We start from the raw sequence: 23,300 nt of genomic DNA, 5'->3' as shown, positions 1-23,300 counted from the left end.
CTTTGTTCCTTCCTCCCATTCCCTTCTTCTTCCTTCCTTCCTTCTTTCTTTGTTTCTTTTCCCCACATTTTATTTTTCTTCCTGTAGTGTCTCAAGAAGGATATCATGAGGTAAGTAAACTTAATTAAAGGCTAAGGCGGCCATGTTAAATGGCAAATTCTTTCTTCATTTGTGCTCATCTACCTGTTAACTACTAAAATCCTTGGGTGGTTACCAGTTTTTCTGTTCATGAAAAATGTATGGTTAAAGATGATCTGGAGGGAGGGATTAGGTAGTGACAAAAATCTTAACAGATTCTCATTTTCTAAAATGCCTAAAACACTTCCTTACCAACTTTAAATATGGCCAAAGAGATGGCTCAATAGAAAAAGGTCTTGTCAGCGTGTGTATAGTGGAGGATTGCAAATTCGATCATCAATGGGAGGAGAGGACCTCAGCCCTGTGAAGGTTCTGTGCCCCAGTGTGGGGGAATGCCAGGGCCAATAAGCAGGAGAGGGTGGGTGGCAGGCATGGGGAGTGGGGAAGCAGCTGGGTTTTTTTTTTGTTGTTGTTGTTGTTTTTGTTTGTTTCTTTGTTTTTTAGAGGGGAAACTGGAAAGGGAGAAATTTACATGTAAATAAAGAAAATATCTAATAAAAAAAAGAAAAAAAAAAGAAAAAGGTCTTGTCACATGAGCATAGATTCCTGAGTTTAGATTCCCAGCATACTTGTAAAAGCCAGGAATGGTGACTTTAATCATGCACAGGAGGTGTATGTCTGTAATCCCAGGCAGGGAGGCAGAGGCAAGAAGACTGGGATTTCGCTGGCTAGCTAGACTAGTCAGGATAACATCTACTGCCTTAGGGAGAGTTTTTGTTTCAAACAAATAAGCAATTTAAAAGAAATGCAAACATATACCTTTAACCTGCACATTTACAAACACAGACAAGTATACTTTCCCATATTCATGTTTGTTTGTACATATCACACACACACACACCCACACACACACACAAACAGAGAGAGAGAGAGAGAGAGAGAGAGAGAGTAAATGAGATAATATACATTCTGTGCATATTATTACCTTTACATTCATTTAAAAATCGACTCCATTAACTTTTAATTGAATCCAATACTTTTACCATTTTGTATGACCTTAAAAGTCAGTGCACAGTAGAATAACATATGAATTTTGAAATTTAAAATAATAACAATATACTGAGTCTAGAAGTAAAGAGCTAATAAAGATGCTTGCAGAAAAGAAACTAATAATCAAATGATGAGGAGGATAGGGAAGACAGGGAGGAGAAAGTTAGTAAAAAAAAAAAAGAGTAACGGGAAAAAAAGCATAGATTCTAAATTTTATTAATGGAAGTCATTACATAGTATCAAAATCAAACACTGAAAAGTACTTTTTAGAAGGTTTCACATCTTTCATTTCAAAAGATAGCTAGAAGAAGAGGAGGAGGAGGAAAAGGAGGAGAAGGAGGAGGAGGAAGTGGAACAGGAGGAAGAGGAGAGAAAGAGAAGGAAGGAAGGAGAAGGAGAAGGAGAAGGAGAAGGAGAAGAAGAAGAAGAAGAAGAAGAAGAAGAAGAAGAAGAAGAAGAAGAAGAACAAGAAGAAGAAGAAGAAGAAGAAGAAGGAGAAGAAGAAGAAGAAGAAGAAGAAGAAGAAGAAGAAGAGGAAGAAGAAGAAGAAGACAAAGAAAAAGTAGTGGTAATATAATGAGGAGGAGGAGAAGAAGAAGCAACAGCAGCAAAAACTGTTGGTCGGTTATGTTTCCATCTCTCCCATGAGCATGTCACCTCTAAATTTTATTTCCATGCCCATCATTATTTTCCAAAAATTCAACCAAGAAACTGAAATTCCCTCTGTGTTTTATGAATGAAAAGGATCTGTGTTCGAGAGAGGTCACAATTTTTGATAGGCTCAAACAGTTACAACATGACCTTGCCTTCTGGGAGTAAGCAGGCCATCCTTCACTTGCGCACCGTTCTACCTATCGATATCCAAAAGCTGCACATCCAGCAAACCTTCTCCCAGCCTTCTTCTCTTCAAAGGGACTTCTCTTCCTTTATGATTTGTTCTTTCTATACCCTTCCCATTTATTCCTTCAGGTCACAGTTAGCTCATGCATCTCTTCGTGAAACATTCATTCTTCAATTATGACACAGACTTTGTCCACTTCAAATGATACACATCATGATGTGGTTTTCCACCTACGATGGTGGGCATCTTTCCATTCTTTTATTCACATCAATGTTTTTGGCAGCTGGCAGGAAGTTTTCTACATATTTCCTATTGTTTGATAATCTGCCCTCTAGTCTGTACAAATTTTACTTGTAAAGTAAAAGTGAGTTATCTATGCACTACCAATGCAGAATATATAGGCATATGAAAGTATCTTTATGTGCACCTCCATGTTCAATGAATGTGTATAATGAGAATAAAGAAACAAATATAAGAATAAATATGAGCTATGGATTGACATATACTTGAATTAATTATTTTTCTATGCAGTGATAAAATAATATGGCCCAAAATATCTTGTGGAAGAAAATGATTATTTTGGCTTCTGTCCCAGAGGAATATGTACCCATAATCATAGGATATACATGGTAGGAACTTATAAGCATTGCAGCAGGAACAGGAAGCTTCAAGAGCAAATACTTACCAAAGAGAGCAATTAGAAGTAGGGTGAGCCAATAAGCCCTCAAGATCTACTCCAATGATGTACTCCCTACAGGAATGCTGTGCCACCTCCCAAGCAGTGCCACCAACTGGCAAGCAAGTGTTTAAATACCTGAGCCCAAGGGGAACATTGGTCATTTAAACCATCTCAGTACGAAGAAGATATAAAGGAACTTTTTTTACTCAAACCATTAAATACATATTCATTGAAGTAATAATGGCTTTGAGGTGAACAAAGAACTGTAAAAGAATAACTATATGCTGTTATACATATTTTCAACCTTGAGAGTTGAAAAATAAGGTTTCTCCAGATATAATATTCTTTGGGCGTTAGGCTGCCTTGGAGAAGCATCATAACACAAGAGTAGAAGCAGAGAGACATACAAAACAACTTTTGGGGGTTTGAATTGTGAACGTAATTGTAATTTAACTCAAACCTGCAGACTTCATTAGACATTTATAGTGTACGGTATTGCTCATTGACTGTAAAGTAGCCTTTATATGTGCCACAAGTACATCCTGCTGTATGTCCAAAAGACTCAGCATCCTATTTACAGATGCTGTATGCTCATCTATGTTCATTACTGCTCTATTCATAATATCTAGGGAATGGAGACAACCTTAATATACACACTATGAAATAGTATTAGCAATAAAGGAAAATGATATCATGAAATGATCAGGCAAATGCATGGAGGGAGATAGATACAGGAGATATGATAAGGGAGATGAGAAAATTGGGAGGGGGCCTTAATTGGGAGGGAGGAAGAGTATAATACAGAAGAGAGGAATGAATAAGACTAAGGGTATTTGAAAATTCATGTAGTTCTATCACTTGGTGTGATTATTTAATTCCCAAGAGCCACAGACTAACTAAAATCCCCAGTTCCAGACTAGTGTTTGTGAAGCTCACAAAGATATCATGGAAGAGTCCAGAATGGCTCCCAATTCGGTGGTTTAATACTATCTATGTCATTAGTGCTATCCTTGGATTTCTCACCTCCAGAACCTTTTTCTAGGTATATGGAGCCAGTGAAGAGTGGGCAGAACTGGCATGGGGGAGAGCACAGAATGGAAGGGAGGGTTCAAAGATGAAGGACAGTTACATCTTCATAGAATGTTGTTAAACTCTATACAAACTTATAAAAGGGATAACTGCTGGTGAGTGATTGAAAAAGTGTCAGGCCACTGATCAGGGTGGGTTGGCTTTAGAGGTAAAAAAAAAAAAAAAGATCAGGTTGACAAACTCTTCAGAAAAACACATTCCAAACAAAGAGGCTAAACCCTCCAAAATCCAGGGCCAGACAACTGCCTTGTCTCTTTCAAGAACTTCAGGAAAGATGGGAGATGTAAACAGAGTATAGAAGAGGAAGACTAAACTACAACTTGATATCTGTAGACAAGGAAGTCCGGGGCCCAAGATTCAGAGGTTGAGTTTAATTAGAAACTTAAATTAGAAGACCCTGCAGCCTTAAGAATGGTCGTGGTCGGTTGCAGCATTTTTTCTGTCCGATCACATTTAGTCAGTGACAGGCCTGTGATTGGACAGGAATAGAGAGGCGGAGCTAGAAGTTTAGGAGTGAGACAGGTTGGAGGTGAGAGAGGGAAGCAAGAGAAATCAGCATGGAGGCAGAAGAACTGGAAGATGATCCAGACCCTGAGAACTTTTAAACAGCCACAAGTAGCTAAGGTTTTCACAAGGTTAGAATAATTGGGTTAAATCATTATCTTTATCATTTGGCTCTGAAATTATTGTATTGGGATCTTGTAAATTGTGACCTTATTGGTATATAAACCTGATTGGATAATTAAGCCTTAAGAGTCACGTTTCTATCTTCTACCGGGTAACTAGGCGCTAGATGACTGATTGTGGGGTGTGGGGAGGGGGGGCTTTACACGTAAGTGAGATGATCTTGCTAGCTGGGAGAGAATAGCAGGACCCCGCTGGGACATAGTGATGTGGTCAGCCAGTACTGGCACTAGAGCTATGTCCCAGCAGGGTGTTTTCTGTACTGTTTAGAAACAGTGGATTCCATGCGACCAGAATGGTCACAGTTCTTTGGGGAGGTATCACCTAGTGGAGTTGCTACAAAGATGGACATCAAAGCTACAATTTAATGATATTTTATAAAATAGAGTTGAATACTTAGTTTTTACTTACTAACTGAAAGATGTGTATGAGGACAAAGTATGAAATTTAATACAATTTAATAAATTTTATTTTATTTTTATTTTTTGTTTTTCGAGACAAGATTTCTCTATGTAGTCTTGACTGCTCTGGAATACCATATGCAGACCATGCTGGTCTCCAACCTCAGAGACCCACCTGCCTCTGCCTCCCATATGTTGTGGTTAAAGGAGTGTGCCACCAGGCTCGATAGACATACCTTTTAATCTTGCAAAGATAAATCACTAAAAATTCAAAAATCATTTTACATGGAAGTCACTATAATGTTCAAGAAGTATTTAACAAAAGAAAGGCTAGAGACAGTTTCAAATTGGCAGCAATGTGGTGTATTTAAATTTGCTTTTTTATCTTTCTGAATTCCGTAATTCCTCAACTGTGCATAAGTCCCATATCTCACCCATGGAGAAAGCTCTGTCATGGAAATTTGATTGCTGCAGCAAATTGTTTAAGTGAACTACAGAATGGACTTCTGCAGAGAAATTATGGGAGGATGGCAATTTCAACAGCACATCTCTTATTCACATTTGATTTGAGTGTGTACCTGTGTGTGAAAGAGAATTTAAGTGGCCATAATAACAGCTTCAAAGAAGGAGCAAGATTCTGTTTCTTAGATTTTATGTTTTGAATAGCATTATTGAATACTTTACATTGTGTTAAAAATGATAGCTATAAATCAGAGAAATACTCCATGCTTGGAATCTTATCTATATGTGGTTTAAAAGAGTGATTTCCATAGCGTTAGAGGAGGCTGGAGTTATCATGAACTTTGAATTTACAAGAACATGACCTTTTCCTTCCTTCTAAATCTCTTGGCTGCCTCTCTGGATTTAGTTAATGTTCTCACAGGGAGGTAATTGAACACTGAATGTTCTGTTAGGTGTGAAGTTCAATGGAGACAGATCTATAGGATCAATGACCGAGGACAACGGAAGAGTATCCTAGCTCTTTACAACACTGAAGAAACTGACAGAGTTTTCTTATTTCATTTAAAGTCTCCTAATTTTTGAAATCATCTGTAAATATGCCATAATTGGTAAGATCTTCAATGCCTGTGTGGTAAATTTGTACATAATTAATGTGTAGGTAATTTTAATTCTACTGATCATTCTTTTGGCAAAACGGTCAATGTCGAATAGGAAATATTAACAGTATAAACTAGGAACACTGATAAGCAAAACAGAATTAAAAGAAGAAACCTTTGGCAGAAACACCTGAGGTGCTTTGGTCGAAAACAAAATCAAAGGAAAATGCCGTCTTCAGTGAGCGAGCAAGCACAGTCAAACGGAAAGTGCAGTCTTGACTGACTGAGCGAGCAGAGCAGTGCATTTGATGACTCAATTTGTTCACTGGAATGAAAAGTAATGATAGAAATTTTATAATTTAAAAATAGCTCAGAAAGCACAGTCAACTGACACACCACCCAGAACATTTTCAGCAGCAACACATGTAATGAAGTAAATCGTTTTTAATAGAGAATGTCTTTATGGCCTGATTTATGTGTTGGAGCATGGAGAAAGAATTAAGCAGAATTCACAACCCAGAGTCACAGACTTTCAGCAAACCTCAAATGCTGTTTTGTATTGAAAATCATTTATATTTCTAGTCTTTCAAATAGAAATTTACCTCCGAACTATCATTTTATGTACTCCAAAATATTCCCCTTTTCTGTGTAAAACAATAAGAGATCATTTTAATTTACTCATTTTACACACAGTAATATTTAAGCATTTGCATTTTGCATGACTTTTTCAGTACTTAGGAAACCGTGATAAATTGATAAGTAAAATTTAAAGAAAAATTTCCTTTGAGGTTGTGTTAGTGGATCACATAGTAACAATCCCTTAGTTTACACACGAAAAGGAGCATATCCCATCACCCTGTCTTTTGCCTTCTTTGAACTCCCTTCCTTTCCTTTTGTCTCCTCCCCTCCTCATTTCCACTCCCTGCTTTTTCTTTCCTTTCCTCTCCTGTGAGACAAGGTAAAGAACTCCTAAGAGAATCATGTGTTGGGCAGAACAGGTACAATGGCACATTTTCATTTACTGGTGGTGAATCAATACATTTAGTCTTCTGGACCAACAATACATGAGGGTGTTGGACAGCAGTTACAGATACTGCAAAGGTAAAGAGAAGATTTAAGAAACTTATAGCCCACTGTGAAATGTGGTATGCACACAGCTCTGTGTGTGTCTAGAGGGGTGACATTCAGTTCAACAAGCATAGGAACCTTGGGAGGCCAGGAAGAAAGACTCGAGGTGAAATCCTAAGGAGAAGCAGTGGGGTTATGGTGAGAACAAGCAGTCACGAGGGGAAGATGTACTATGGGCTTCAGAAATGATGCAGACTGAGACTGTCTGAGACAGAAGATGCCCCCAAATATTAAACAAGGAAAATTTACAATTGTTATTTTATTCAACTGCCCCTTCATTTAAATTAATTTCTTCTTCTCAGCAGAATAACAGACCTTGCATTGTAGACACATCATGCTGAGCTTTTCCTGAACTTATTCTTACAGACAAATACAAAATTTCCAAGCTTTTCACAGTAGATTATCACATGTAGCACAGTATATCTTTTCCTTCTGAAACCCTACTATCATATCTTCATAGTTCACTCCAAGCATGCTTCTTCTGTATCCGATGAACCTGCAGTTTTGCTCAGTTTAATTCAGATACGATTCCTAGTAAGAACATTGTCTTGTATTCTTTGAATTCAAAATATAGGTGAACATAACACACAATAGAATTGTCTTAGAAAGAATTCATCAGGAAGAGCTCTTTAATAAAATGATTGAGGTGTAATAATGAAGATTGGCTTTCTAGAAAATGTAGGTCAATCTAATCATTCATTATGAATGATGTAACAAGTTTCTCATTATTTTAATCGATAATTTACAATACAGTACTAGATCAACTTCAAAGAAGAAAATAAAGATGAACTATAACTTTCACTATAGACAAGGGTGGACACTAAATGATAAGATTTATAGGATGATTTCTTAATGAATTTCAGCAAGCTCGGCATTGGCATAAATATCACATCTTCCCTTCTCACCGTCAGCTTATAAATTATTATTGAAACAACAGGAAAGGTTTGACTTTTTCTAAAACATAGACCCAGGAATTATCAACACATTTTTGAGAGAAATGATACATTTTTCACTGTCACAGTAGCTGACACCGAGGGCAAGCTGGAGGGAAGGATAAGACATGGAAAGTCAAGGTAGAGGAGTGAAAACCTCTTTCATGCTGACTGTATTTTGCTTTTATAACATTAAACACTTCAGACGCTTTTTAGAAACTGATTTTCTAATTGTTTCTCTGTGTGTGAGTGTGTGTGTTTGGTGGGTGTGGCTTACACACATGCAATTGCCTGTGTCTCTGTGTGTTCTAAAGTCAACAGAGGTCAGTGTCAGTGGTCAGTGTCCCCCTTGTTCCCTCTCCACTGACTACTTGGAGGCAAAGCCTCTCCCTGAACCTAAACAGAGTGACTGTTTATCAACAGTCTGGCTGCCAGGAAACCCCAGGGATTCTCCTTTCTCCACAAGTGCTGGGCTTTCTGTGGCTACCACAATGGCTTGGTGGTAGGGTGCTGGGATCTGAATTCAATTTGTAAGTTATGTTAGTTTGGTTAACATATAAGGTGCCTCCTGAGTTTGTTGTAAAAAAAAAATTCTGAGATATAAAACAAAACACTAAAATTATGCCTGTCACATACAACTTACAGAAAAGATAATAAAAATACAGAATGTTGAACTCTGCAGAATGGTGAAAATAAAGAAAGTTCACGTTTTTGGTTTAGTGAATTTTTAACGTTTATTTATTTTTTTTAAATTCAGCTAACCTACTATTCATATGAATGCTGGAGGAGAAGGGACATTCTTGTTTCCACATCATCGATAAATATCAGGAATACTATGCATATTATCTATAGGTTAAAAATTCCAAAATAAAAAGACAGGCAAAAGATTTTGTTTCTTTGTGTTTTAACTAACAGCCACATGAATAGGAGACTGTCCATTTTACTGATGAAAATTTATTTATGCGGAAAAGCTTTTCTCCTACTTTCATTATGTGCTTTGGGGAAGTGAAAATGTCTAATTACAATACACTGAGCTACACTTTTCCAATAACATATTGTTATTTTCATTTATTTTTCTACAAAAACAATATTGAAAGAAAAACCACAATGTGATCTTATGGATTTGTTCATTGTCTGGAAATTTAGAAGAATGCAAATAGTATTTTCGCAGGACCTAAGCTAACTGCTGCATTGAAAAGATGTATACATGTCTATCCAAGAAATGTGGCTTCCCTTCAAATTGAGAAGGCAGGACTCAGGATAAGAAGGCACAAATATTTTGTTCTTCTGGGATAGCATACTTTAAATTCTGTGTTACTAATTTATAAGTGAATTCTTTTTTAGAAGATTACAACATGCACTAATAAAAAATTCAGAGAAAAATGCAAGCTTTGCCCACATTTTCAATCTCATTATATTATCTCTGATCTTGGTTTTCAGAGTGAACAGAAAGAATAATATCATTCATTGTAAGTCCAGGGATCTTAGCTGACTTCAGAATTCACAAAATCCCTGCTGTGAGCGTGAACCACTGTGGAAATGGTGATTCCTGTCCTTTTATAAAGGTTCCTCTTGCAAACTTTAAGGAAGAGGGGGGAAAAAAATCAGATATGGGGTGGGGGAGGGGAAGTAGGTGATGGTAGGTCTCTCTGTGAGTGGAAATAGAATTTTCCACAATCTATACACTCTGTGGGAGGCCATTCTTCTCTCAGCTGGTGGCTGTTCTCCTGGGCTGGAAGGCAAAGGCTCGGAGATCCCAATAACTCTAATTGCTTCAAAGTCCCTGTCTAGAAAGCAGCAGCTTCACTGCAGTAGACAAGCTAGCTGTTAAGTTCTAGAAAAATAAATATGATCACATGGACAAGGCCCACGACTTGTAGTAAGAAGTCTCAGTGTTGCTGCTTAGAAACATCTATGTTTGGAATAGATGCAATGAATTGTTTTGTTCTGCATGAAGTGTATGGTTTTGATACTTTTATGAGACAGTCAGGGTAGTCTGCCTGAAGATCGAAATTTATATTCTTCTGAAAAGGGCCATTCATTTCTAAAATGAAATTAAGATTCTCAAAATATATACCGAAGTGCCTTAATATCAGACTTGAAATGTTGCTTTGTCTTATTTTGTTGCAGGGAGCAAGAAACAGATTTCTGTGAAGGAACTTGCTCATCTGCTTCTCTGTTATTATTTCACTACGCAAAAGGAAATATCCTGAGACTCTGACTCAGGTGGTTAGATGTTTCCCGGTGTATCACTTCTGCGTTTAATGTATCTGAAGAGCCAGCTCGAATCCATATACACTGCGCTTGCACGAACCTCTACAATCTCACAGGCTGTTAATACACAGGACGGCAAGCTCCTTAGCCAGACCAAGGAATTTGAACAGTTCAGCAGCAGTGACTGAGGAAGTTGGATATGCCTCCAAACTTTGCTCTAATTTAAATTGAAATACTTCAGCTGTTGTTATCTTTGCTTCTTCCAGTCATACTAATTTTTAACTTCTTTTACTATTAGCTATACTATTTCAGCTTCATCAGTGTTACACTAGATACAGGGAACAAAAATAATTAATTATATCTGGATTGTCATACGGGTGATAGATAATATAACCCAGAAAAATTCCTTAGCGTCTTTGGCAATCATTTCTCTCTCCCGAGGAGCTGCCTTCCTGAAATCTCAGCTTCCACAGACTCTAGGGTAAACTCTTACCTGTGCTTGAACATGAGCTACATGCACTATAAACTGAGGCTCCAAAAAGAAGCAACAACGTACGGCCCTGAACACCAACTGGTTGTACTTACATTTTTACAGATTTGATGATGGGCATGTTCAAGCGTGGAATGCTAAAATGTTACAGGTCCAAGGTGAGTTTCATGATGGGTTAATCTATTACTTTCTAGTCTCAAAAATTACTTAATGGGATTAATTTTGAGTTGGTATAGAGCAAACGGATTAGGACCTACCTTTATCCGTTGCCTTCTCCACAACCTTCTTGGAAGTAAAAAATAAAATAACAACAGCAAACCCAAACAACAACAACAACAACAACAACAAAACCCTTATGTGCATTCTCTCTTCTGCCAGTGTAATCCTTAATTCTTCTATTTGCTTTCCACGTATCTCAAATTCAAAAGAATTGTGAAACTCTCCATACACTTCCCGCCTTATTCCTGTGATTATGTTTTTATTAACCGGTTTGCCTCTTGATACATAGGTAGCTCTCTCTTTAATTTACATGGTAATGCTGGCTCTCCAGAACATCACCAAACATGCTATTTGGACTCAATAACCTCTCCCATGCTTGAAGGCTGCCTCAGCCCCAAAGCCCAGCAGCTGGTATTTGCTCTGGGCAAGGAAGCCCCTCCCTAATCCTATGATGTCAAATTTCAGCTCAGACGATGCCAGCTGAGTTGGTGTCCATTATCTCTTAAGTCTGCTTACTTCCCTTCCCTGTAAAATTACTTTTCTCCCTCTGACCATATGAAAACAAAAAGCTGAAATACAAAAAATGTAATGTTAGAATCCACTAGTTGCTCACTATCAGCCATACTTGATGAGAGAGGTTTGAGTCCCTTGCTAACAGACTTCTGGGTGCCAGGATCTCCCACCTGGACCTATGAGTTCAAAGGAGGTATTTATGACCTCACATCTTCCCCATCCTCCCTTCTCTTTTCCTAGGGAACCAGAGCCTGCTCCAGGCTTATTCTGTGAAGCAACCCCCATCCGCACAAAGGCATTAAAAAGACACTCTCCCCTTCTGCCACTGAGGTCTGATTCCTCTCTTCAGAGATAACTGCCATCCTGGTTTCTCTGAGGGTTGGGTTTGGACTCTCTTGAGAGATTCTCCATCATGCTACTGTCCCTTTGCCTGTCCATGGAGTTAATAGCTGTTTTAATAGACTCTATACACCTAACAATCTACCTCAGCATTCCTCTTGGACCTTCATGTGAGACCCTTCAGAAACACATTACTGCAGTTGACTTACAGTCTTCCGTAAGATACAAGTAGAACACTCTTTTAGGTGTGTTTAGTTATTGGTTTATCTGAACTTAATGAGAGACCAGTAGACCTGGCAAGGGTTGGCGAATCTAGGCATTGTTTTGAAGTCAAGAAGACCCAGTAAATATCCTGTCTCCAGAATTTGCATTTTAATTGCTAATTCAAGCAGTCCAGAACACTGGTAAACATGCTAATTGGACTCAGTCACATCTCCCCAATGCTTGAATGCTGCCTCAACCCCAAACCCCAATATCTGGTATTTGCTCCAGGTTTTCAAATGTATCTAGTTAGAAAACCTAGAAATTCTTATTTTTATATTGTACTATGTGTAGCACAAAATGAGGAAAGGAAAAATTAGATCCAGTAGGGCATATTCATTTCAAGCTTTTTAGTTACCGATGACACCGTCTGATAAGATTTCAGACCTTTTTCTTTTCCTTTTTTTAAAAAAGCTATTGCCAGTTACTGCATATTTTATAGGGTAGTGTCTCTACTTGAATGATGGTGAGCTACCTGATATAAGCTGTTTCACCTCAGACATGATTAAATTATATTTCTTCCTGTCTGAACAAAGATTATATTGAAAATACAAGAAGGATTTGGCACTAGGGAAATACATGTTAGTATTTGACAAGTGAGAAACAGTGCAGGAAAATATCAATATGAGATGAGGCCATGATAGGAATCTAAGAAAAATAACAGAGAGTTATCAGAATGTTAAGTGGACAGGAGCCTAGCTATTCTTTTAAGCTGTCATTCATATGACTCTATACAGTTTTCAATCTTGATACTCATTTGGCCAAAGCAAGCTGGTATTCAAGGATTTTGGAACGCCCAGTTCCTTGTAGTTTCCTGAAACCAAAGACCTAATGTACAATGATAACTGGATTTTAGAATGTAAATTTATTCAAATTTACACTTTCTGGTTTAGGATAGTTTAGAAATTAATGTCTTAGTTTTAAATGTGTAGAGTTACAGAAACTGTGAGGTGAAGAGATGCTCAGTGGTTAAGACTGGGTACTGCTCTTGCAAAGGACCTTCCTTGGGTTCCAGTCTCCATATCCAGTGCTTTACAACTACCTACATCTCCAGTGCCTGGGAATCTGAGATCAACCTCTGACCTCTGTAGGTACCACTTGCATATGGACAAACCCACACAGAGATGTTCATACCTACACTGACTTAAAAATAATAAAAATGAGCTTAAAATAATCATATCAACAAGATGCATTTCTAAATGCCAGCTAGTCAATATTAATATAAAAACTATTGAAAATGCATGAAGAACAATAATACTATGGACTTTTGAGCACAGAAAGAACAGCTCTACTTTGGTGTAGAAAACATAAAAAACATGAATATTAATGTTGGAAGCAGGATGAAAACTCTGCCACACCTTCTAGTAGAGCTCATGCCTTTTAGACTTCACAGTAGTTATATAAGCTAGACAGTAGAAACATATAGAAATTTTCAAGTAATTTAATCTAGTTCCCTTCCTTCAGGCTCATGAATTCCCAAGGTGATAGAAAGAACTATATATTTTCTGAATCTATTTTAAGCACACTAGAGGGGAGGAATATTGGTACAGTGTTCCATGAACCTTCAAGCTTTCTAAGCCTTATAGGTTCTTACATATAAAAATATATATAATTTCAGACACTATTGATCAAAATTCAAAATGATTCTGTCACATCTACAAATAGCATCCTGTCCAGAATACTAGTGGTGGAAGATACTTCTGCACTTTACCATGTATCTACCAGTAAACATCATCAATATTTATCTATTCTTATATATGTTGATGACATATGTTGACATCTTGTTTTTTTTTCAAATTTAAAAGATTCTCATTTACACAACTGGTGTGTCATGTTTTCTTGAAACCCACATTATATTCCTTATGTTGTAAAGTTGAAGTATTTTTCTAAAACTCTAATTTCTTGAAAGCACAGAACTCTCAGACTATTGCTATCTCAGGAATAATTGAAGTGACTGACTCCAGATGCTTACAGAAGTTCTGTTAGGGATACCTCAGTTATATCACTTTCCATTTGTACAGTGGGGATACACAGCTATCCCTGTACAATGCTCAAGACCACACAATTCTGAGAGTATTTCATCAGTTTCCTTGAAAGCAACTGGAACAGGTTTTACATTGCTAGATCTTGTGGATTAAGTCTAATCCACAAAATATATATATATATCCAATAAGACTACTTGAAGCCAAAATTTTCACCTACTAAATGTACTTTCACTGTCAGCCTTGTATCTTTCACATAAGAACAATATACTGAAATTTTGTTTTATTTTTTCTGTGGAGGCCAGGTTATTTCCTACAGTGTAACCATCTGGGCCTGGGCTTTTTTTTTTTTTTTCCTTTCTTTTTCTTATTTTTTTTTAAGCTTGGAGAGTTTTGTTACTCCCTTTTCATTAGTTTTTCTTTTATAGGACTATTTAAGTTATTTACTTCATTTTGATTTAATTTGGTAGGACATATATATCTGGAAATTCATCTATTTCTTTTAGATATTTTAGTATAGCTTTTAAAAAATATGTTCCCGTGCTTCCCTGAATTTCCTCAGTATCTGTTGTAATGTTTCCCTTTTCATGTCTAATATTATTAATTTGGGTACTGTTTTCCTTTTGACTAATTTGGCTAAATATTTGTCAATCTTGTTCATCTTTTCAAAGAACCAACTTTTCATTTTATTCATTTTCTTGTGAATTTGCTGTGTATTTCATCTTGTTTCCAACATGAAGATTCATGGTCTTTGTGTTTTCTACACCAGAGCATTGGCTTCAGCCCTAACTTTTATTGTCTATTTTAATTACTTATTGTATTTTTTACTACTTTTAGAGATTATATTACAATTATATTATAGTTACATTATTTATCACTTCCCTGTCCTGCTCTCAAGCCCTCTTATATACTCCCTCATTTGCCCTCTTTCAAATGTGTGGTCCCGTATGTTTACTAATCATTGTTACATGCATATATGCATATATTCTTAGCCATAACCTGCTCTGTCTATGTGATGCAGTTTATATGTATGTTTTTAGGGCAGAGCACTTGGTATGGAAAGCCATAGATATGCTCTTCTCTGAGGAAGACAGTTTTCCCTACTCTCACCATTCCTTAACTGCCACAATCAAAATGCAGAGTTGTGGAGCTCAGTCTCAATGAATGCATCTAGAAAACAACTGAGGTATCTAAAGCTCAGGGAACGTTAGCGAAGAAGGTGCTGAAAGACTGTTAAAGCCGGAGGAATAAGGAGGTTGCTGAGATAGTCTGTAATGTATCTCAGTAGGTAATGAGATACCTAGTAATGTCAAAAGTTATATTCGTAGTCCTACCAATATGAATGTATGAACATGAGCTGAACAAAGACAATAATAACAGATTTGCTAAAGTGATTGGGTATGGGAGAGGTGGACGACAAGCTTCAACTCTATACAAAGAATTTCAGCCCTAATTTTTATCGCTACCTGTGTATTCACTTGTTGTTTATTTTACTGTTTTTCGAGGACTTTCGGTGCAAAATTAAGTTATTAATATGAGCCCTCTCCAGTTTTTAAACAGAGGGTTGTAAACCTGAAGAGACAAAATGTCATAGGTTTTAGTACGCTGCACTTTTATTTTTAAATTCAACGGTGTGTTGTTTTGGTTTCCATGAGTTTGTGTACTTTTGTCATTTCTAATTTTTTTGATATGCAGCTTTATTCCTTTGTGGTTAGATATTATGCAGGATGTTATTTCAATATTCATATATTTGTTTAGGCTTGCTTTGTACCTATATGTTTGGCCTATTTTGGAGAAAGTTTTATAAAGCTATAGAGAAGAAAGTTCATTTGTTATAGTTTGGATGAAATGGTCTATAGCTGACTGTTAGATCTGTTTGATTTATGATGTCATTTAGCTTCAGAGCTTCTCTATTTAGTTTTTCCTGGGTGACCTCTGTGTGGGTCAGAGTGAAGTATTGAAGTCACCCACTATTGCTGTGTTGGGTCATGATGTCTGTAACATGTTTCTCTACCAAACTGAATGGTATCAACTTCGATTGCTTCTGTTCACTGTGCTCATTTTGAGCAACAGTATACTTTAATACATCCCTGTGGATCATTTGGCCAACCCAGACCTCACAGTACCATAATAGCATATGCTGTTCTATCTGCACTACCCACTTCTCCTTTTGCTTTCTGTGTGCTGATCTATCTCCTTTATCCAAATAGTCTATTTTGAGTTCTCCACCAATTTCAATGGTAAAAACAAGTGCAGTTTGCCAATAGATACAAGGATATTTCTGAAACTCCCCCTCTCCTTTTCTGCTTGAAATCAAATCCCATTTGTATGTCATGATGAGCCTTTACAGTGAGGTTTACAGTGCTAAAGATAGTTTTCTTGGTTCAATGCTACTATCATCAATAGAATTTGAAACTCAATACTATCTTCTGTTTTAAAAGAACTCATTTACATCACAGAATGATGCTTTATGAATTTTATTAGAGTCAATATTGAAAGCTAGATGTAGAAACCTAGTAATTAGGCATTCAAGCAATAAAGTCTAGAAGTAGTCAAACTTGGGCAGGATATATAGAAAAGAGAACATGCAGTGTGCTGAAGATGACTGAATTCCTCATAAGGGGGTTAGAGCAGCTATGGGTTAAGAGTGGAACCAGAGAATGAAAATGAACACAAAGGGACCAGGATATCTACTGAGAGTACATTCTCAATGAGGACTATGGAAGGGACAGGGCATCTACTGAGACTACATTCTCAATGAGGACTGAAGAAAGGCAAGAGTTTCCATGTTAATTTTCACTGACATTCACATGTAACCTCAATTTTTGATAATTTTTTTATAATTCTGTGGTAATTAAAAAAATCAAGTTTCTTGCTAAACTTACATAGCTTTCATTATTTTCATTTTCTCATATTCATTATGTGTCCAAAATACAAATCCAACAGTCTTCTCTGCTTTGATATATTCAAATATTCACTTTGATGGGAAGAGAGCTAATATCCAGATAACTCATTTCTATTCCAATTTAATTCACTATTCTTATTTAATTTACAAGTTATTTTATGATTTTGCAAACAACACAGGTTTGTTTACATTCGATTTCCTTATGACTTTAAAATATTTTATATAAATTACCCAGCAAAAAGCCATTTCAATCATAGCCAGTGTTCCTTTCTAGTTTTATTTAGAGCATGCACCTCTTGCAATGTGCATGAAAATTTCTTACATTAAGCAAGGTGGTTATAGCATAAATCCCATTATCTCCTATGTTCCATGTGCAATGAGATATAAATGAGGACATGCTTCTCTGATACCTCAGGAATGAAATCATTATGGGAGAAAGTCAGAGAGCTGAAATAATCCAGATCTTTCATGGTCATATAGTCCCATACTGCTGTATTTCTCCACATATATTTATTATACATTTTCATAGCTAAAAGGATACAATTTAAAGAAATGGACCAAATTTTATATTAGGCTTAAATAAAGTTAATAAAGAATTAAGTCTTAGGTTACCTGACTGTAATATAATAACCCATCATTACACATTTTAAATCCAGCTTTCCACATATGGATACTTTTAGAGATACTTCTAAGTGTGTCTACTGATATATTAACCTATAATGTATTTATTAACCTGAAACACTATTTGACGTAAGCATGTCCTGCTGATTAAATTAAAAATGTTAAATTTGAGCTATAGAACTATTTATTAACGTGTATATTTACCACAATTAAAGAATGTGAAAAATGTTGAGAGTCTAATTGACAATTATTATATTGTAAATACATTACATATATCCACACATGCTTAATAAAGTTGTGTCTTCTTGGCAAGCATCATAAGTAATCGTAGTGCTTTGGGGATGAAGTCTACTGTCTCTCTAGTACACCTCAAATTTACCGACTACTCTTGAGAGGCATTGTAAAAATAATCCTGAAAGGAAAGTTGATAATGTTGAATGTTAACATGAAGGTAAAAAGAAGTTCTCAAATAAACTTTGAGACTTCATACCTCAAAGACTTAGGAAAGAAGACAGCATAAGCTCAAAGTCAGCATAAAGAAGGAAAAAATAAGAACTACAGCAGAAATAAAATAGAGATGATAAAAGAAACAGAAATCTATAGTCAATCAACTACCTTACAGTTGGGATTTAAAAAAAATTATAAAGTTAACAGAGAAGAAAGATGTAAGTTTTAGATGATGAAATCAGAGATGAAAGAAGAAACAATATATATATATATATATATATATATATATATATATATATACATACAAAATTGCTACTACAAAATACAAAGGATTTTGAGGTTACCATAGGTATCATGTATCAATAAATCAAAGTACAAGGTAGAATTTTATGGAAATATAGGTCTAACAAGAGTCACAAAGAAGCAAGAAGTATCACCCATCCCCCTTCTGCATATTAGCAACTTGTCACTCCTGATGCATGTTTCTGTATGTTAATGACTTGTTGGGTAGCTATTAAGGTACTAGAATTGATAGATGTGTACAGGGTCCTTTTGCAATAAAACTGGTTATGACTTGATCCAAGTGTTTAACCATACATCACTGTGATAGAATGTGGGCTTTTTCAAAGGTTGAAGATACAAGTTTTAGCCACAGTGTAACAGTTTCCTTTAAGAAGAAAAAAAAGTAAACCTGGCAGCTATAGAATACACTATGTGCATTTATAATAGCTATTTTATATATTGTAGTGTTCAACATTTTTAAATTAAATGTTTTACATTCACAAGTAAAAAAAAAAGAGTCAAAAAGAGTAAGTCTGAACAAATCAATAAAGAGGAAAATTAAGCTAGTATTTAGAAGTCTGTTGACAGGGGCTAGAGAGATGCTCAGTGTTTAAGATTACTGGTTGCTCTTTTGGAGGACCTAGGTCCAGGTTCCAGCACCACAAGGTGAATTGTCGCCATCTGCAACTCCAGTTCTTGGGAATTCAGTTCCCTCGTCTGATCTCCAGGTTCATCATGGATGCCCTTGGTGCACATACAGAGTTCCAGGAATGTCACTCATACACAAATAATAAATAAATAGTGGAAACCTAGCCAACTACTCAGTGTTATTGAAGTCATGGATGCTGGAGGAGAACCTTCAACCTCTACTTTATTAAACCCAGTACAATGATAACATCATTTTTTCTTATTTCCACATATAAATATAGTTTTTTTTTCAACAGACAGAGATGACCACAGAAACCATGACCAAAATATTGAATTGGGTCCAAGTCCAAAAGAAGCATCAACAAATACTCCAGCACCTAATGCTCAGGTAACATTTCTGGAAAAGGGCCAGAACGCCCTTAAGAGCCAGATGGTCAACGAGTTTGCTGTGAGAAGGATCTCCTAGGAATTTCAGAAGTTATCGGCCAAACAAGAGCTGAACAAGGTTGATAATAATAAATACACCAAAATGGATGAGGAAGGCCTAAGAGGCTTCAGCTCTGCCCAAAGAACTACAGGCAACTGAGGGATGCTGAGATTGGCAGAAACAGTCTTCCTCAGGTGGGAAAACACCTTCTGTTTATTCAATACTGTCAATTCAATTCAAATTGTCAGCTCTGAAAATGTCCATACCTATAGCATTATATAGACTGGGCTGGTTATACTTAAAAATACAGTTGTATACATACATGCATACAATGAAAGTTAATGAAAAAAGAGGCCATGAATTTGAAAGAGAGCAATAAGAGAATATGGAGGATATGGGGAAAAGGAAGAAAAGAGGGAAATGATGTAATTATATTATAACCTCAAAAAAAGTCTCTACAAAGGAATTCAGGATTTCCTGATTTCACAGAAGACCAAACAAATATTTTGGGTTAATATTACTTTTTTCTCAAAATTTGTCCAAAAATTTGATGAAGAAGTAGACTTTCAAACACCTGTTATGAAACTAACATTACTCCAATAGTCAACACAAAGAACAACACAACAAAAGCAAAGGAAATATTTGTTAATGTCCTTTATAAACATGGGTATAAAACCCCTGAGGGTTGGGAGATATGAGAGACACTAGCCAAACAACCTCAATGATATATTAAAATAATTATTCACCATGCTCATTTGGGATTTATTCCAAGGATGAAAGAATAGTGCAGAATATGAAAATCATGTAATGTTATCTATTTATTATGTTAAGAAATGAATGAAGGATTAAAAAAAATCTAATCATCTAATTGTATACAAAAAAGCATTTAAAAAGCTACCATCTTTTCCTGATAAAGATTCACAAATTAAGGATACAAGAAAATTTGGACAACACAATAAAAGTAATATATATTACTTATATATGTTATATTTTATATGTCATATATATGTATATAAAATACAGATTATGTACATATATATATTCCTCAACCAACATTATATTCTTTAGTAAAAACTTTCCAAGAAATCAAACTGTATCAAAGAAAGGATTTGAAATGTAGATTTTAATTCAGTGTCAGTAAAATATTTTGCTCATAAAGAATATAGTCATGAACTGGGTGTGGCAGTATATATTACTTAGCTCTCTAGAGGCAGAGGCAGGGAAATCTCTGGGAGTTCAAGCCAAGCTTAAGTAATCTAGCTAGGATACCTAGTGAGAGCCTGCTTGGAAAAAAAAAATCTTCATGATTTACAATTTAAAAATACAACATATTTGACAACATTGACACTGTTGTAAAAGGTATGAGTGGGACACGTACTGGATTTAGAAGGATTGTGAGGAAAAGTTCACCTCCTTTGATACTTTTATCCAATTCTTGAGGTCCTCCTGGATATTCCTTGTAGAAAATAGTATGTGTGAACAGCCCACAAGTCTGTCGAGGGAGGACCTGAAGGCAAAGAGGCAAACACAGCACACTGGTAAGACGTAACTAGGAACTGTTACCACTCTCGTAAGTTTACAATAAAGAAAGACTTCCTGATGCTTTACTGCAATCAAGAGTTGATGTTGGTTTAACTTTATACATGCCAGTGGAGTAACTGAATCCAAAAAAAAAATACAATTTGTAGTTTAGAATAGGCACCCAGTTTACTTATTTCTATAAATCGGAACTACTGCCTGATAGTTGTCCTAGGGTCCGTTTCATTCACACAGCTCCCAAAGTTACACTTCTCGTCTCATTAAGCTTCTCCTCTCCTTGCTTTTGATACTTGGGCTTGTCCGATATGCTGGTTGGTTCTGGGATTCAAAATAAACTATCCTCATCATCTCTCCCTTGTTTTGTCTGTATCCCACCCAGACTTTAAATTCATCTCAGTAGTAGCCAAACCATGTAATGACACTTTCTGGGATATTCTTGTTTAATTCTTCCATAAATCTGGATGTTCAATAGACAAAACAAATCAGCAAATTGGCTCTAAAAATCTTATTTTGAATAATAAACTATTTACAGTCTATGAGGTAATATACTCGGTTATCCAAGAAAATCATGATGGCGTTTATCCTTCAGTTAATTTTCATAACTAAATTCAAGGTAAATAAAAGTATGTAGCCTTGGCTAAAAGGAACATTTCCTTTCATAATATGTTGGGTGATTACAGAAAGAAAGAAAATCTCAGTACTTCCTCTGTTTTTAAATATAAGCCAATAATTCTTTTTAGTCATTCTGATTTCTTAGATATCAATTGTACTGTTGCTGTTATTAGTGATTTCCAGTAACAACCTATGTTTTTTGGTCCATTGCTGGTACATTTTAATAATGATATAATTAAAGCCCTATGACAAAATTACTGTATGCCAAGTTCAGGTATTTTTACATTCCTGTCTTTTCTTTTTAGAGAGAGATTAGATACAGAAATAGACAGATTGATGGATAAATAGTTCTAGTAGCAATGTGAGTAATGGACAAGGTTAGTGTAAATATTGAACAGAAAGAAGATAGTTTGAAACTCTTGTTGTCAACGTTAAATCTTGACAACTAATGCTAGAAACATGTTCGAAGACCCCTGGAATGGGGGTAAGAACTTTATCACTGTCTATTTTAGAACCAAGGAAATGGTGCCACTTTTTTTTTTTTCAATGAATGATGCTAAATTCCCAGCTAAAATTCATATGGATTTACTCTCATTTCTCATAATGGATATACTGTTCTTAAATTGGATTTGTAATTTTTTAGCTAATACATTTGGAAAGGAATTATATGCTGCCTTTCCTTGAAATATGCAAGAAAGAAAGAATGAAAATAAACAATGTCCTATGACACTCTGAATGCCGGAAAGTCACAAAACACTAGCCAGATGGACTTAGCTTTCAGATGTCCTTGTTTCCTTTTATCTGTTGGCAGGACACTGGTTGAAGAGTAGTTTCTTGATCCATGGGGCAACATCCTACTTTTAGCTCTTTGTAAAGCCGCTCAAACAGTAGTACTGAGCAATTCCTTAGGAGAAGCCTAGGAGCCCTAGACTAAACTGAAATGGTCAGTGGATAATCTATTCAAAACTCATCCCCACTATTTTCAGATTGTTATACATTCACTAAAATTATTCTACATCCTAGGAAGCAAGCCTGTAGTCAAACAGTAAGGCATTGTATGAACAGTCATTTTCATGGTATGGTGGAAACTTCTAATGTCATGGAAAAGAAGTTCTGTGTTGCATCTTTAGACAAACCGTTTATCCCTTCATCTACACACAGGTGTCAAGGGTCTTCAGACAGCAGTATGAGCTCACCATGATGCTATTGTGAATGAAGCCCTTCCTGTACCGTGCAGGTTTCAGATGTGGGTACTCTTCTGTGCTGGTGACCTGAATACCCCAGACTTTCTTCCAAGCTGCATACAGCTGAATATGGACTGGGTAGACCCCTGAGTGATGTGGGGCCACTGCATAGCCCAGGTTGATTGGAATTCCGTGTTCCTAAAAGAAGTCAGAAGAACACCATTATGATGTGGAACCAATCGAGTTAATAAAAAAAAATCTTTATATTTTCCTGGCATAATATATTAAGATCCTTATTAAGTAGAGGGAAATATAAAAGTTTGAAGATGGAGCTCTTAATCTTTCTTCAGTTCATCAGCTTCATAGAAATCTGATGCTACACTATAATGAATGTAGTAAACACTTTGAGTTTTTTTGTGTACGTAAAATTAAGTGTGACCTTTGCGCACATTAAGTTTGAGAAGATGGTAGTGTTGTGAGTGACTCTCATCTGAGCCAAGCAGGCACCGTCTTAGGACATTCAGATATCATCTTTGCAAAAGATGACCCCAGTTGGGCTTACTAATGATTTTTTTTTTATTTTAGATATTTTCTTTATTTACATGCAAATTTCTCCTTTCCCAGTTTCCCCTCCAAAAAACAAAAAAAACAAACAAAACAAACCCCTGTTGCCTCCC

At 36.1% G+C, this 23,300-nt stretch overlaps 1 protein-coding gene across 4 annotated transcripts in view; it reads right to left on the bottom strand.

Moving 5' to 3' along the window:
• Positions 1 to 23,300, bottom strand: part of Ndst4 (N-deacetylase and N-sulfotransferase 4) — a 322,892-nt gene that overhangs the window by 96,152 nt on the left and 203,440 nt on the right. For 3 of the 4 annotated variants that reach the window (XM_031375370.1, XM_031375368.1, XM_031375369.1), the window contains 2 exons: positions 22,636 to 22,821; positions 20,667 to 20,795 (listed from right to left, as the gene is read on the bottom strand). In XM_031375370.1, the coding sequence (XP_031231230.1) occupies positions 20,667 to 20,795; positions 22,636 to 22,821 (315 nt within the window). Of the gene's footprint in view, positions 1 to 5,913; positions 6,206 to 20,666; positions 20,796 to 22,635; positions 22,822 to 23,300 lie in introns of those variants that run through there. The other variant, XM_031375371.1, reaches the window with a different exon arrangement.

The sequence above is a fragment of the Mastomys coucha genome, unplaced genomic scaffold (assembly GCF_008632895.1).
Source record: "Mastomys coucha isolate ucsf_1 unplaced genomic scaffold, UCSF_Mcou_1 pScaffold16, whole genome shotgun sequence".
NCBI lineage: Eukaryota > Metazoa > Chordata > Mammalia > Rodentia > Muridae > Mastomys > Mastomys coucha.
This window is presented reverse-complemented; position numbering and strand designations above follow the sequence as displayed.